This window comes from Hemicordylus capensis, chromosome 5 (genome assembly GCF_027244095.1).
Source record: "Hemicordylus capensis ecotype Gifberg chromosome 5, rHemCap1.1.pri, whole genome shotgun sequence".
NCBI lineage: Eukaryota > Metazoa > Chordata > Lepidosauria > Squamata > Cordylidae > Hemicordylus > Hemicordylus capensis.
Genome location: NC_069661.1, coordinates 68,727,992 through 68,745,262, shown reverse-complemented (window position 1 = coordinate 68,745,262; position 17,271 = coordinate 68,727,992). Strand labels below are relative to the sequence as shown.

General features: G+C 42.7%; 1 protein-coding gene across 4 annotated transcripts in view; it reads right to left on the bottom strand.

Annotated features, from left to right (window-relative positions):
* The window catches only part of TMEM144 (transmembrane protein 144), a 29,636-nt gene extending 15,127 nt beyond the window's left edge, over window positions 1–14,509 (bottom strand). Inside the window, exons 1-6 of one of the 4 annotated variants that reach the window (XM_053258399.1) lie at window positions 14,224–14,509; window positions 10,832–11,044; window positions 10,377–10,499; window positions 7,168–7,267; window positions 3,782–3,862; window positions 1,896–1,977 (exon numbers count right to left, since the gene is read on the bottom strand). In XM_053258399.1, the coding sequence (XP_053114374.1) occupies window positions 1,896–1,977; window positions 3,782–3,862; window positions 7,168–7,267; window positions 10,377–10,499; window positions 10,832–10,970 (525 nt within the window). In that variant the 5' untranslated portion in view covers window positions 10,971–11,044; window positions 14,224–14,509. The other 3 variants (XM_053258396.1, XM_053258397.1, XM_053258398.1) reach the window with 3 other exon arrangements.
* Window positions 14,510–17,271: the final 2,762 nt, after the last annotated feature.

Sequence of the window (17,271 nt, the reverse complement as noted above, 5' to 3'; positions counted from 1 at the left end):
ACTAGATATGAGAACTTATTTGAGATGGGGAGGGCATTATTACCATTGTGCAGAGGCATGACGCTAAACCCCATGTCACAGTAAATTTATCCAAATTTTGGAAAAGTATGATTTCATTACTGCATTGATTTCATAATTAAGAAGCTTTTTCTGTTTAATGGAAATATGCCTCCTGCAACTTAAATGCACTACTTCATATCCTCTTTGGACTCAAAGAATTGTATGCTCTTTTTTCTGGATGCCTTTTATAGATGTGAAACTTGTTAATGAGGTCGTTCTCACAACCAGCTCTACCCAGGCTGCGTTGCCCTACCTGGGTAGCGTAGCCCTACCTAGGTAGAGCTGGTTATGAGAAATGCCAGGATCGGTCCCGATCCCGGTGCTCCTCAGCTGGGTAACCTGGGTTTTCTATCTAGGCTAAAAGTGAGGTAGAAAGACACGCACATGCCCTTCTACCTCACCACCTAGTCATGTGGGTCCTTAGGCTACTGGCAGCCTGAGTGTCCATAGAGCTGGGTGGAAGGAGCAGCCTGGCAGGAGGAAGTTCCTCAACAGACTGTGCTACTCATGAGGTGAACTGTGGACTTCCTGGAGGCTGGGCATCCTTCCTACTACCTTTACCTCGCCGCCCCAGTGCTCATGTGGGCGTGCGAATGGTGGAGCCCTGGTCAGGCCCTGGATCATGTTGGGGGAAGACAGGTAGTCTCCTGCCTTTCCCTCAGTCCTCCCCAGAACAGTAATTTTGGTCATGTAAACAACCTTAAGATATTGCCTCTTAATCTTGTGGAAGCTGGCCTTTGTGTTGAAATACACTACCTTCCCTGAGAACAAGGGGTTGTCTGGAGAACAGCATGGCTCCCAAAGATAAAGAAGAGGCCACACTCAGTTCCTTCCAATATTCCTTACAAGACTTTTATTCTAGAGCTTTCATGGCCCTCTGAAGTGTCCCTCTTTTCAGCATTCTAGACTGAGCTCTCTATTCTAGAGGCTGGTTCACACATGTATGTAAAACACTCGAATTGCTCATACATTGATTACTTGGCACCAGCATGTGTGAATGGACATTAGGTAAAACAGAGGTTTTATCTGAGATTGCCTATGACCTATGAAAGTCATACTTGATGCTACAGTCAACAAATGGCAAACATGCACGTGCCAACTGGCTACAGGTGGGAGCAGAGATATACACAGAGAAACATTTATTTCCTGAACATAGGACCAAAGGTTGCTCTTGCTGCAGTCTAAAACAGCAATCGCTTTTTGGATCATATGGTCATCTCATGATTTATTTGCTTTACTTTAACATCTCAGCAATGCAACTTCTTTTCAGCAATGCAACTTCTTGCCCAAGTATCCCCCACTTCCATTTCTGGCCTTTCCCCTTCTTTGATATGGACACTAGTTTACATTATAGAATGTTGAATTTCATTTTATTTATTTATTTTTTATCAGGCCATTTCTCTACTGTGCTTAGATAATTTGAAAGTTTCAGTCTATTCTCTCATGCTCCGTTCTGCTCATTCCCTTCAAGTCATCAATGAAGATTATACCAGTTGCAGTGGAGCACCCGAAGGAGAAAGGGCATGCACATACGACTTGTCTGTAGGCTCCCCAGAGGCATCGAGTGGGCCACTGTGTGAAATAGAATGCTGGACTAGATGGGTCTTGTGCCTGATCCAGCAGGGCTGTTCTTATGTTAAGATGACTTTGAGCTCTGAATTGAGCTCTGCAGAACTTCAGTTGAACAGGGGATAAGGGACAGTTTGGGGCCTCCCAGGGGCTACCCTGCAGCCTAGCAAAGCAAGTGGCTAGGGTAACCCAGTGCTAAGAGTTTTTTTCTAGGGCAGAGGCATAAACCAGCTATCTTAAAACAACAATGCAAATGGCATACTCACATGTTCTCTTATTAATGGAGTGCTTTCTGATGAAGGTAGAGCGCTCTGAACATCAGTTTTTACTAAAAGAAATAGGATGGTGCTGCAAAGGAAATTATTTTAAATACTAAACTCTTGATGTTGCAGTATCTCAAGCATCTAAGACTTAGCATTTGTGCAACACTTTCAAGTATTAGAAGCATTTCACATCACAGTGTTGTAAACCTTACAAGAACCCAGTATAAGTATTATTCTCAGATAGCAGATGAAGAGCACCTCATCAAAGGCATTCATGGCAAAAGCAAGATTTGAGCAGGGATTCACTGATTCATAGTTCAGTCTTTTTGCCAATACACTATGCTAGCTCTCTAATATATTTGTACAGAACAGGAGAACCCCATTATCTGTGGGGGTTCCGTTCTGTGGGGGGCGGTGGGAGGGAACGGATAGCGAAACTGTGGATAACAGGGCATTAGGGCAATGGGAATGGGGGGGCAAGGAGGGTTATGTCCCCTAATCAGTGAAAAGAGCAAAAAAAGGGCAGATAGTGGGGGGAAATGGGGGGAGTGCCCCAGTGTACTCTATATGACCCCAGTGTCCAGCAATACCCCCCAAATGTTCTCTAATATATTTGTACAGTACAGAAGAACCCTACTATCCATGGGGATTCTGTTCTGGGGGGTGTGAGGGTAGGGAGTGGATAGCAAAACTGCAGATTATTGGGCACTAAAGATAAAGTTTGCTGTCGAGTCGGTTTCAACTCCTGGCGACCACAGAGCCCTGTGGTTGTCTTTGGTAGAATATAGGAGGGGTTTGCCATTGCCATCTCCTGTGCAGTATGAGATGATGCCTTTCAGCATCTTCCTATATTGCTGCTGCCCGATATAGGTGTTTCCCATAGTCTGGGAAACATACCAGCAGGGATTCGAACTGGCAAATTCTGGCTAGTAAAGTCATTTCCCTGCTGCGACATTAGGGGCAGTGGAAATTGGGGCATTAGGTTCCCTGGCCAGCAAAAAACGAGCAGGAAGTGGGGAAAATGTGGTGGGTGGGTGCCATACTGTACTCTATGTGTCCTCAGCTATCCAGCAATGCTCCCAAACACTGAAATCTTCATTTTTTAAAAGCAAAAATAAAATAAAATCTGTGTTCTTTTTTTACAAAAACGAGCCAAAAAATGATTCCCTTACTTAAAATGGTGGGCAGAAATGACCTCAGATATTATTTCTGCCCGATCCACATATATGCAAGTCTTATCCCCTTAGCTGCCAATTTTTCACGCATATACCGGGGTCGAGTATATACCTGACCACGGATACATGAAACTGCGGCTGGCAGGTCTGCGATTAACGAGGTTTGCCTGTATATATTTCAGTCATATGGTTTTCAATATTTCATTTTGTCACTTTTGCAAGACATTATTCTTTGAAGCAGGGGTTCCCAACCATGGCTCACCTGATGCCATAGTGGCTGGAGATGATGGGAGTTGTAGTCCAACAACATCTGGGACCCATGGATAGGAATCCCTGCTTTAAAACAGGTAAAAATCATTTGATTCCCAAATTATATTATTAAATCATTTAAAGACATATATTCAGACTGTAAAAAATAAATTATTCACTTGGTTTTAAATACATTTCACTTGCTGGCATTTTAAAATACAAACATAAACATTATTGATTGATTAAGTAACGTCAAGTCGGTGCTGACTCTTAGTAACCACATAGATAGATTCTCTCCAGGATGATCTGTCTTCAACTTGGCCTTTAAGGTCTCTCAGTGGTACATTCATTGTTGTCGTAATCGAGTCCATCCACCTTGCTGCTGGTTGTCCTCTTCTTCTAAGCATTCTAACCCCTAAGCAGGGTTCTAAGCATCATTAAGAAAAGGATAGGTTTTAAAAATACCTTAACACTGAAAGTCCAGCTCCAATGTAGTTTAAGACTGGCTTTGCGACTTCTTCAGGGTCAATTCCAAACCAGCCAAACCTATTAACCAAAAAGTGAAAAAATAAAATAAAAAATTAAAGTACCCAAAATAAAATGGTTATAGGAAGAGAAGGAGGAAAATCTGTATAACGAATCACCAAGTAAGTTTCAGTTTAGATTCATTTTATTGCTTAGTAATAAAATACTTCAAAAAGATTATCTTAACACAAAAACAACATGTATTAAAAACATCCAAACATCTGTGACACAATTACATAGGAACACAGGAAGCAGTCTTATACTGAATTGGACCAGTGATCCACCTAGCTCAGTATTGTCTACACTGACCGGCAGCAGTTCTTCAAGTTTTCAAGCAGGAGCCTTTCCCAGCCCTACCTGGAGATGCCAGGGATTGAACCTGAGACCTTCTGCATGCAAAGCAGCTGCTCTACAGTCCCATCCCCTTACATTGAACTTAACCTCTGCACATACCTTGCCTAATACCCATAGAAAGGAAGGAAGGATGAAAAGTAGTAACTTTTTTCAGGGTCCTAAAGTCACTGGCTAGGTTGGACAATACATCCAACTGGCTCCTTAGCATGTGCTATAGGAAGCGAACACGCAAATCTTGCCACCTCCCAGCTTGCCATCCTGCAGCCTCATAATTGCCCAGGGGTGTACCAGGAGGGAGACAGGATACATGTGCTCATGTCCTCACATCTCATGGCAAGAGGGACTGGTTGGATGTATGGTTTAAACCAGCCCATTGCTAAATAAGTTATCTAGCTTTTAAAGAACAGACCACTTACGTAACTTTAAGAAGTGGCAAGATCTCCCCCCTCTTTCATCCTGCATCAATGAGCAGTCAGAAAACTAGTGGAGAAGATCTTCAACCAATGAAGTAAAAAAACAATACTGTCTAATAAGATATTCAAGCTACTTGCACAAACACATTTCATACGGTACTTACAATCTCAGTGGAAGCACTGGGGCGGAGGGGTGGGATAATATTCCCTGTGATGCCATAGTGATTTTAGTTTGAATGGTGCTGGCAGTTAATTAATTTTAACATCATTTATTTGCTACAACATGACAAGACTTGAATGGCTTGTCATGTTGAATAGAAAGAAGACACAAACCTGAACATAAAGAAATCACAAGCATGTTGGTTTTACACTTTGACCCTAATATCAATTGGCCTGCACATTGCTGACTCCACACCAGAGCATGCATGGAATGTCTAAGCAACGTGTGGGAGAACGGATATTTATTTAGTTATTTAATTTATATACTGCCTGACTCCAAAGGCTCTAAGCAGTTCACAAACCATAAATAACAAACTGTAACACAATAAAACAAACTAATCAAACAAGCAAGAGTAAAACAATTAAAAACATTCAAGGATTACTAGAAGCCAGGCTAAAAAAAAAAGTGTCTTAAGGGCTCTTTTAAAGGCTGACAAAGATATGCCACGGAAATCTATAGGGAGCGCATTCCACAGCTCAGGAGCGACTACAGAGAAGGCCTGCTCCCAGGTCACCGCCAGACAGCAGCATCCAGAGGCAGACCTCTCTCAATGACCTTAATGTGTGGTGGGAATCATGCAGAAGGCACTCTCACAGGTAATCCAGTCCTAAGCCATTTAGGGCTTTAAAGGTAATTACCAGCATTTGTATTTTGCCCAGAAGCCTATTGGCAGCCAATGCAATTCTTTTAAAACAGGCATAATATGGTGTCTCCGAGAAACCCCAGAGACCAATCTAGCCGTTGCATTTTGGATCAACTGAAGTTTCCAAACTACACACAAAAGCGGCCACATGTAGAGTGCATTGCAGAAGTCAAGCCTAGAGGCTACCAGAAAGTGCACCACAGAACAAAGATCATTTTCTTTGAGGAATGGATGCAGCTGTCATACCAACCGAAGTTGATAAAAAGCACTTCTGGCCTTACCCTCAACCTGAGCAACCAGAGTGAGGCCTGGGTCCAGAAACACGCCCAAGCTATGTACCTGATCCTTTGGGGGGAGTGCAACTTTTTATAATATTAAAAAATATTTAAATATTTAACACTTTCCCTGGTGTTCTGGGCTGTGGTACAGAATTCTTAGGCATTCTATATGGAGGATATGGTAGCCATCTTCAAGTATCTGAAGGGCTGACGCCTAGAAGGAGGAGCGGACTTGATCTCCCAAGGGCAGAACTAGAACTAATGAGCTGAAATTACAAAGAAGCAGCTTCAGGCTAGACATTAGTAACATTTTGCTCTGTACTATGGAGGATTCTCCTTTACTAAAGGTTTTCCAACAGGGGCTAGATCATATTTTGTAAAGGATGCTGTAGCAGTTTCCCACACTGAGCAGAGAGCTTCTCTAAGGTCCCTTCAAAGCTACCTAATGGTGCAGCGGGAAATTTACTTGACTAGCAAGCCAGAGGTTGCCGGTTCAAATCCCTGCTGGTACCTATATCAGGCAGCAGCAATAAAGGAAAATGCTGAAAGGCATCATCTTTGAGGAGGAGGAAGCAATGGTAGGAGGCAATGGTAAATCCCTCCTGTATTCTACCAACGACAATCACAGGGCTCTGTGGTCGCCAAGAATCAAAATCCACTTGACAGCACACTTTACTTTAAGGTCCAGGGGTGCAACAAGGTTGGAGTGGGGTCCAGAGACAAGATTTTAAAATGCGCCCCCCTCACTGAAGCTCAGCTCGTGAAGCAAAGAAATCTTAAATGAGGTTGAATAGTGGTAACAAAAAACATAGTTAGGTGTTACATACATACATACATATATATGTGTGTGTGTGTGTGTGTGTGTGTGCGCGCGCGCGTGCGCCACAATAGAACATCATCCTAAATTATTTTTTAAAAGGTTTTGTAAATTGTGGATGATGCAAGTCATTTAATGGTACTAGAGAAAGACATGCTGTTCTGGTAGCTCCAGGTCTTAACACTCACATAGGTTTCAGAGGATGAATACAACTGAGGGAAGCCTGGGCGGGTGCGCAGCTGGGGGAGTCAGTCATGTGACTTACCTCTGGGGGGCCCCGCAAGGCAGTGGGACCCCAGACAATTGTCTCCCCTTGCCCTATTATAGTTACGCCCCTGTTAAGGTCCCTTCCACCACCGTTTAAAATGTCCCTGTAACACATACATGTGGAAAGAAATAATCATAAAGGTGTATCCATACAATGTTTCTGGGTCTGATTCTTTGAGCAGAAACCCCTATTTATGTTGTATAACTGATTACAACTATGAAGGGGAAAATGCTTTCACCCAGGTGCTAACCTGATTGAAAGTATTTTAAAAGAAAGTGTCAGAAATACAAACACGACTACCAACGGTAGAGATTAAGCATACAGAATGTTTACCTTGAGCTTGCCCAGCCAGTTAGCAGGTTAAAAGAAGCCCAGATTAACAGCCCAAGGCCTAACCCAATGGTTTTAACAATGGGGACAACTGTTATATTACCTGCATGGTATAAAAAGAAGAAAAGTGAAATAAATTGATTTTTAATATATATATTCAATACCGATAGTGGAAGGATACAATAAACTCCGTAACTAGTGCTTTTGAGTGCAAATCACATAACAAGCTAACAATTCAAACACAAACATTGTTCCATTTACAGTTATGTCAACAGAAACAAATTTAAAACACTCCCAGTTTTTTTAAATAAAGTAATCAAGACTAGATTTACCACTTCCTCCCTAAAACTGCGACACTGAAATTTTACCTGCCATTCAGTTGCTAGGCACAGATTTCAGGCAGGACAGAGGAAGCTAATCATATGCATTCAATATCGCCAAAAGCCCTGTTTGGCATTATCTGGGGATGCTCTTTTCCCATACAGAGTACACTTGAAAGCCTTGCCCCTGCACTTACACCAGGAGCGACCAGCGCGGGTGCTGCCAGGGAGGTGGCAAGAGGCACCCTCAAGCACCAATTAGAAGGTCCTTACCTCCGCTCCGGCTGCAGCTGCAAATTACTCCAAGCAGCAGCGCTCTGCCCAGCACTCCCTGCAGCAATGGATCGGCTCCGTCACTCACCTGGCTTCCGTGGAGCCACCCCCACTGGTGGCCAGGTGAGTGGCAGAGCTGATCCGCTGCCACAGGAAGTAGTTTGCAACTGCAGCCGGAGCGGAAGTAAGCACCTATTAATTTGTGCTTAATGGTGCCTCTCTATCCTCCCCCCCCCCACACCGGCAGCCACACTGGCCACTCCTGACTGACACACTCTGAAGCCCTGGCCTCCTATTGGTCTGCATGGACAAATCCTATACTTGTGGACAGATTCTTTCCATGATAAGAACACTGGGGTATCCTAGCATTCTTTTAATGCCTGTATAGGCCTCAAATGGTATTCAGAAGCAAAGCAAAACATGAAAAATACCAACAGGGCCGAGCATTCGGCAGAGATAAGCTGACCTCCTGACTAAATTGTTCAGTGGAGGTCCTGTTGAAATTAAGTAACACTTTTTAATAACTCAGCCTGGATGTAATGCATTTCTGTCTTGCAATAGCTCTTACAGTGCAATCCTTTATTTAGACGTAAATCCCACTGATTTTGGTGAAGCTTATTTATGATTGTTTAGGATTGGAGCCTCAGAATTCCAGTCATAATACATTGCTAGATAGTATCTGCAACCATAGATGTGGGTTTTCTGGAACATTTTGAACTGGGAAATTTCCCACGCAAATTTTCCCCTTTGCATAATATCTGCATTTTTCCTTTTAAAAATACTAAACAAATTGCTCTAAGTAGATTATGATATGTTTGTCATATTATTTGACCTATTTATACAGCTAAAAAACACTTCCATCATATTAATTTCCCGCTCTGTATCTCAAAGGTTTTTTCAAGTAGCCAAGTATTCGAACTAAAATATTTGTTTTGGGTTGGGGAATCAATAAAGACACTTCACATGCTTTAATTGTTATACTTAAACAAATGCAAAGCTTTGTGTGGAAAGAATGTTTTTTATTACAATCCTCAAATCAATACAACATACGTACCCTCTCATGCACTTTTTTTGTGTATAATCACCTGAAAAACATTAAGTACAACTTACGAAATTGCTGAACTTGCATTGGAATCATTCATTATTATTAATGAATTTCATGAAACAATGCTGGGCATCCAGACTAACATTGTACATGTGCAGCAGTTTGAATTCCAGACCACCACTGCACTGTCACTTGAGCAGGGGGAGGGTGACTTTTGTCCTCTTCCCTTTGAAACCCAGTGTCTGTCACCAAAATATGCCCTTGAGGATCATGCAAATATCAGGGACATATTTTGGTGAAGTGCAGATGACGTGAGAAGAAAGGGAAGATGGGCAAAAATCTACATCAAAAAAAGGACATTGCAGAACTGGAAAAGCTGCAGAAGAGGGCAACCAAGATGATCGGGGCCTAAAGCACTTTTCTTATGAGGCAAGGCTACAACTAGGGGATGTGCAAACAGTTCGAGGGTGGTTAGCTGCGCGAGTCTACGGAGGCCCGAACGGGCCCAAAAAAGTGGCCAGACGGGCCGCGGTGGTGAGGACCGAGGCTGGTCGGGCTGTGGCGGAGATAACCGAGGATGGCAGGGGGAGGGGGAACCTCCGTGGACACCCCCATGGCCTAGAGGAAGCCCCCCAAAGGGGCTAAAGGTAGAATTTTTTTAATTTTTTCTTTTTAATTGCGAACTCCCCTCCCAAACCAAACTGAACCAGGGGGTGGGGGGTTTCTAAGGGGTGCTGGACTGAACAGATTTGGTAAGGTTTGATTCCGGTCCGGACTCAAACCGAACCGGGCCAGCCAGTTCCAAGCACATCCCTAGCTACAACACCTGGAGCTATTTAGTTTAGAAAAAAGACGAGTGCAGGGAGACATGATGGAGGTCTATGAAATCATGCATGGTGTGGAGAAAGAGAAATTCTTTTCCCTCTCACATAACACTAGAACCAGGGGTCATACCATGAAATTGATTGCCGGGAAATTTAGGAGCAACAAACGGAAGTAATTTTTCACACAACACATAATCAACTGGTTGAATTCTCTGCCACAAGATGTGGTGACAGCCAACAACCTGGATGGCTTTAAGGGGGTTTGGATAACTTCATGGAGGAGAGGTCTATCATTGGCTACTAGTCGGAGGGCTATAGGCCACCTCCCGCCTCAAAAGCAGGATGCCTCTGTGTACCAGTTGCAGGGGAGTAACAGCAAGAGAGAAGGCATGCCCTCAACTCCTGCCTGTAGGCTTCCAGCGGCATCTGGTGGGCCACTGTGTGAAACAGGATGCTGGACTAGATCGGCCTTGGGCCTGATCCAGCAGGGCTGTTCTTATGTACCCCTTTCTCCACTCAAGCAACAGCACAGTGGTAGTCTGGAATTTGCACTGCTGAACATGTCCAGAAGTAAGCCAATGAAATTTTAGAAATGGAGAATTTTCCAGTCCATATCCCTGCCTGCAACACAAATTACAACTTTCTCAGGTGTCTTATCTTTTGCTGTATAATGTCAATCTGTAAATTGTGCCGAGGTTCACATATGTGCCAGTGTAAAATTCTGAAGTAGTAGGATTAATTCAGCATTACCTGTAGCCCATAAAAAGCCCCCAACCATTGCAAGAGGCCAAAATTTAGGGCAGTTTTGAATGAGGTTAACGATTAAAGAAACTATCCATATGGCAGTGCAGAGAATCCACTGGAAGAACATTCCTAGAATGCAAATAAAATCAAGAATAGTTAAATGTCACTGACACTCCAATAGATCACTCTTCATGAATAGGTTCATTTTTATGAAATATTATAAGTTAATACTTCATTTTAACTCATATTATAACATGCTAAGATACTCTGTGGTTTTACTAGTTCTTCAATGACAACTAGTTAGTAATCACATTTATTGACCTAATTTATTTGTTTTCAGGTGCTGTCTTTTAAAAGCATATAAAATGACATGGTGCATATATATATTTATATGTACAGAAATTATAAATTTCTATAATGCAAAAGAATATAAACAATTTGGTTAAAACATAAAAGTTTACCATCTCCAGTGTCAAATTTCTTAATGGGTACAAAGTTTGATCCAAATAAGACGACAGCTACTGCTGAAGAAGTAAAACCAATAGTTAGCTCTGTTGTGTTGCTGCTGACGGAGCTGTTGCTTGCTTGCCAGTTGTCCATCTCTGTTCTTGGAGCCTGACTCAATTTCCTTTAGGAGATACTTTGATTCTGTTTCCTCCTGGCAGCCTCTGTAACTTGAGAAATGATTTGAACAAATAATATCCATGGGCTAAGAGCCAGTAGTCCACAATGCAAATAAACAATCCTATTATGGATATGCTTCCATTTTCTTTTGTTATTATGAGTACTGTATAAAAACATTACACCTAATATTGTATATACTAATTAGTAATAAGAATTAGGGATGTGCAAATTGATTTGGGTACAAATCAATTTGTAGCCAAATCTAGCTGATTCGGATGTAGGGGCGGAGCCACCATTGGGCCAATGGGCTCAAAGAACCCGGAATGTGACCAATCAGGCGCCACATCTCGCAGCCCCCAACACCCCCCCAAATGATGTCAGAAGCGGAGATGCTAGTTTAGCTCCTGAGCGGGGGCCACATGGCCCCTTCGGGAGCTAAACTAAGGCTGGCACTGCGTTCGTAATGCCAGCCAGGAGCGGCTCTTCCCTGCTAAGGCAGGGAAGAGCCACTCCTGGCTAAGTAGCTCCTGAAGGGGCCGCGTGGCCTGTGCTCAGGAGCTAAACTAGCACCTCCACGTCTGATGTCATATGTGGGGCGCTTGTCGGGGGCTCCGTTCGGGAGCCAGACTTGAATTGTGCCTGATTTGATTCGAATAGATTCAAGATTTGGATCCCTCCTATTAATTCCCCCAGATTCCCAGCCTTCAGAAGAAGAAGAAGAAGCAGCAGCAGCAGCAGCAAAGCTCTGGCCCTTGTAGAAGTGGAGTTATGGAGCAAAATGTACATTCACTATTTTCCAAGTGTTTGGATACTTTGGTGTATAATAACTGTCCCTCAATGAATCCCTATGAGGATTCATTACACACCTTCATTTCTTCTATTCATTTTGACTGTCTTTTTGACAGTGCCAACTGCCGTGTGCCAACTACACCCCACACCCACCCACAAGGCAATGGGGTACTACTCTGTTTATGTTCTAGGATTTTTTCAAGTGTTTAGGCTCTTTGGTGTCTAATAACCTTTCTTCATAATGAATTCCTATGAGGATTCATTACACACCAAAAAGTCTAAACTAATCCACTAATCCAGTAGTCCACTAATTCCCCACCCCCACCTGCAAAGCGGTGGGGTCAAAATGAACAGAAGAAATGAAGGTGTGTAATGAAAACACCAAAGAATCTAAACACTTCAAAAATACCTAAAAAATAAACTGAGTACTCCAGTGTGTGGGTGGGTGGGGAACACATGGCAGCTGACAGCTGGCACTGTCCAATGATAGTCAAAATGAACAGAAGAAATGAAGGTGTATAATGAATCCTCATAGGGATTCATTATGAGGAAAGGTTATTAGACACCAAATAATCCAAACACTTGAAAAATAATGACTGCACATTTTGCCCCATAACTCCACTTCTACAAGGGCTAGAGCTTAGCTTAGCTATTTATTTATTTATTAAATGAAAGCTGGGGATCCGTTTTAGGGTTAGGATAAGGCAATTTTGAATCCCCATTGTTTCCTATGGGGGAAATGTTCAAAATCAGTAAAAACTAAAAAAAAATCATTAAACGTCAACCAAGTATCCCACTGCCTTGAAATTTGGGTGGTAGGTGGCACCCATGGGGACCTACCCACCACCCAAATTTGGTGCCCCTAGGATCTTGTTAAGTGGTCCAAATCAGACCGAGTCAAAAGCAAAGCACATACAAATTGAATCTGGGATGATTTGAAGGGGGTAGATTTGGATACAAAACAAATCAGGGGAGATTTGTTTGGGGTACAAGTCAAATTTTTAAAAATCGATTTGTGCACATCCTAAATAAGAAGGGGCTACTTTGCATAAGGCTTATTGTAGTATTTATTTATTTATTGTTAAATTTCTATACTTCCTTTCATTGTAGTTCACACAAAAGTTAAAACAAGTCTAGAAAGAATACACAATTAAATTATCAGCAAGAATATAAAAATACAGATCTGATTAAAGGATTAAAAAACAAGCACAATATAATCATACAAGAAGCAGTAGCAATAGAAACGTTCGTATAAGAGCCTGGCAAAAAACCAAGATTTCACATGCTATAAATTGTGATGGTGACTGAGGAGCAGTTGGCCACCAGGAGAGCAATCCAGAGTCTGGGGGCAACAACTGAGAAGGCCCTGTCCCATGTGCATGACAGCTGAGCCTTCTTCATTGTACCCGGAGTACAGCCCTCCCAGATGACTTTGTCAAGCAGGCAGAAAACTTTGGGAGCAGAGGGTCCCCTCAGGAATCCAGGGCCCAAACCGTTAAGGGCTTTAAAGGTCAAAGTGTAGTAAAATGTACATGCAGAAAGGCAGGAATCATACTAAGTTAGTCATGAATAAATACCGTTGAAATTAATGGGACTTGACTTAGTCATGACTAACTTAAGTCCCATTAATTTCAATGGGACTTATGCATGACTAACTTAGTATGATTCCTGCCCAAAGACAAGCTCTGTAGGGCTCTCGCTTGCCTATAGAGAGCCTTCCGCACATACATTTATGTGCATGGGACACTCTACATGCTATAGCCAATGTATAACATGTATAACAGTACATCATGCACTTATTTTAACTACCACAATGTCGGAAAAGAACAACAGATTGTTCATATGAGGCACCTCAGAAGCAAAATGATACGAGTGCTATGTTTGTGCACATAATACACGAGCGGAAGCCATCCCTAGGCTGTTATATGGATTAGCCCCAGCCAGAGCAAACCTGTTCACAATTCACATGAACAATAGCAATGTATTTAGCACATTTTTATGCCATCCTATCTACAAATCTCTGAGCAGTTTACAATTTTCACCTGCTGTATTTGTATCCCGCCCCCCTCAAATGGATTTGTTTAATCCTCCATTTAATAATGATGGCATCCTTGGAAATCCAGCTTTTCTAGTCACTGTCACACCAGATGAACTTGCAGATATCATTAGTGGCCACTGAACAGCCCCTTCAGACTATACCCCATTATTCAGTTTTCTGCAACATCTTGCTTTATCACGCAGTAGCATATCACAATTAACGCTCTTGCCTCCTGAAGGGCTTCAATCTTTTGGCTTTCAGCTTGGCTTTTAGAATTCAAGCTCTCTCGCTGTCTGTGTGTCTCTCTGCTTCTCCCCCATTTCTTTCCCCATCCGTTCTCTCTAGAAACGCTAGTCTCACCTCCCCACTACCACCCGGTCGCCCCCACCGTAATGTACTTACAAAGTTTCCCTGTCCACCCTGCTTCCTGCTTTCCTGCCTGGTCCGATTTTTCAAAACTAAACTACAGACGGAAGCAAAGAACTCCACCCCATTCTCATGTGATGCATCTCCCCTCCCATCTACTTGTTTTCGATGGCACGCTCTTCTGGGGGTTTTTATTTTGCGCGTTACTGACCAACGACCTATTGTCTATGCTGAGACAAACCACACGACTAAGTAGAATTCTGCACTCTCTGTGATTCCTGCTCTCTCTTTTTTTGCGTAAACTGCAACTAATATCATGTGTGTGCTTGGATTTGATCACGGGATCAGGGCAAAGGGGAAGAGGAGTGGTATTGGTTTCTTTTAAGGTAGTCTTGCTCTGACGACATTCTTAAGGACAATTTTCTCTTAACTCTCAGATTTTTGTTTCCAGTAATGTCTTCTGATTCCAGTACTGTCTTCTGATTCACAGGAATAAAATTTTCTCTGATCCCGTCAGATTTTCTCCTTCTGGTTCTGTTTTTTGATAGACAAGACATTATAAGTTTTCAGGACCCTGTCAGTGTCAGGTTTTAGTACCCACGTATGCGTTTCTGATGGGTGCTGTTTATATATTATTTATTTGCTTTTCTGATGGGTGCTGTTTATTATTTATTTATTACATTTTATCTCCTGCTCTTCCTCCAAGGAGCCCAGAGCGGTGTACTACATACTTGGGTTTCTCCTCACAACAACCCTGTCAAGTAGGTTAGGCTGAGAGAGAAGTGACTGGCCCAGAGTCACCCAGCAAGTCTCATGGCTGAATGGGGATTTGCTCAGGTCTCCCCGGTCCTAGTCCAGCACTCTAACCACTACACCACGCTGGCTCTCTAATGGACTGGACCATAAGTTTTCATGATTCTGTCAGGTTCCAGTACTGAGGTATGTTTTTTGCGATGGGTGCTGTTTCCTGATGGACTGGACCATAAGTTTGCAGTCTCTCTTCAATACTCCCTCGGATTTTAGTAGTGGGGCAAGCTTGCGCCACTGCTTTTGAGCATGCTCAGTTGTACTGAAAAGAAAAATCTGATAGTTAACTGAAAATTATCCTACAGTGCTGATTTGTGTGTGTGAATTAAGGTTACCAAACCTCTGGGATTGGCCTGGAGTCTCCAGGAATAGTCATCCATCTCCAGGTGATGGTTAAAAGCAGTCCTGGAGATTTTAGTGGTTTGATATCATGAAAAAATATTGGAAAAACACCTTTAGAATGGAATAGCTTCAGCCCACGTTGGCAACTCGGGGCCTTTTAAAGACATTCCGGGGGGGGGGATTTTCATTGGAATCCCCCACTTTCTTCTCTAGCTGACATACTGTGCAATGTTGTACACACAGTGGACTGTGGAGGAGCACAATTGCGCAATCACAAATTTTGCTCAGAGTTGCACGGCATTGCACCAATGAATTATATAGAATGGCTGCACTATCATGCAACTCCATTTGTGTAATTTTTGCACAGCTGCAACAGCACTCTTGCATTGCACAGCTGCAACAGTGCTCTTGCACTACTGGCCAAATGTTATGTTCCACTGTATGTGTAATGTTGTACAGCCACCGCATCCCATAACAATGTAAAAAGCCCCAATACTGAAATAACAGCCACCTAATGGTGCAATGGGGAAGTAACTTGCCTAGGGAGCAAGAGGTTGCTGGTTTGAATCCCTGCTTGTGTATTTCCCAGAATATGGGGAAACTCCTATATTACGCAGCAGCAATATAGGAAGGTGCTGAAAGGCATCGTGTCATACTGCGCGGGAGATGGCAATGGTAAACCCTTCCTGTATTCTACCAAACAAAACCACAGGGCTCTGTGGTCACCAGGAGTCGACACTGACTCGACGGCACAATGTTACTTTACTGAAATAACTCTCTCTCTCTCTTTTTTTGCATTTTAAAATTTTATTGATTTTTACAATACCTTAACAATCAAGTTACATTTAATTAAGTAAATGCTTAATCCCGCTTGCCAGTCTGAGTGGTTCTTGTTAACTATACATATTTTTACTGAAATAACTCTTGATCCTGGGGCTATATTTTAACTAATTTGTTTTGCTGCCCCAAATGAAAAGGATTGATCTGATCATTTCAAATATTGATCTCCACTTTGGGAGATTCAGTGCTCCAGCTGCTTATCTCTAAGTCCAGCAGATGAACAGAATAGTGACTGCAGGTTTTGCTTCTTAATTCTGCCTTAATTCTTAATTCTGCAAGGGCTATAACTTAGCTTTAAAAGAAAGAAAGAAAGAAAGAAAGAAAGAAAGAAAGCTGGGAATCTGGGCAAGTGAATGGGCTAACCGGGTGCCAGGAAACATGCTTAAAATCTAGTAAATACCTAGAAATCTGGGGGAGATGGCAACAACCTTAAGCCTGGGCACACACATGATCCCAGCACTGCGGTTATGGGCATGCTCGCACCCTTATCCTTGGCTAAAGGCCGGGCTTCAAAGTGGGCTTAGGTGGATGGACAGGTCCAGGATCCATGCAGATCCCGGCGATTCACACGAGCAGTCTAACCCAGGCTGGGCTGCCCTAGCCTGGGTTAAGCTGCTACTGGGAACAGCCTTACTGTGTTTTTATGAAGACACTTAAGTTTTAATTAAATGCCTCGGCTGCCCCCTGGTGGCTCTGCTGAAACACTTTTCAGACTCAAGTTGACAAAGCAGATCACCTACAAGCATCGGTAATTAAAATATTAAGTGTGATGACCTCTGGATGACCTGTATTTCCAGCCTCTTGCCTTTTTTCTAAGATCTAGTGCAAATAATGTTGTTTTTCCTCTTTCCAGAAATGATACCAATTTCAGCTGTCCTACAGTTTTTACAATTAGGGACATTCTCATAAGAAAAGTTAGGAACATAGGAAGCTGCCATATACTGAGTCTGGCCATTGATCTATCTAGCTCAGTATCGTCCTCACAGACTGGCAGCGGCTTCTCCAAGGTTGCAGAGGCAGGAATCTCTCTCAGCCCTATCTTGGAGAAGCCAGGGAGGGAACTTGAAACCTTCTGCTCTTTCCAGAGCAGCTTCA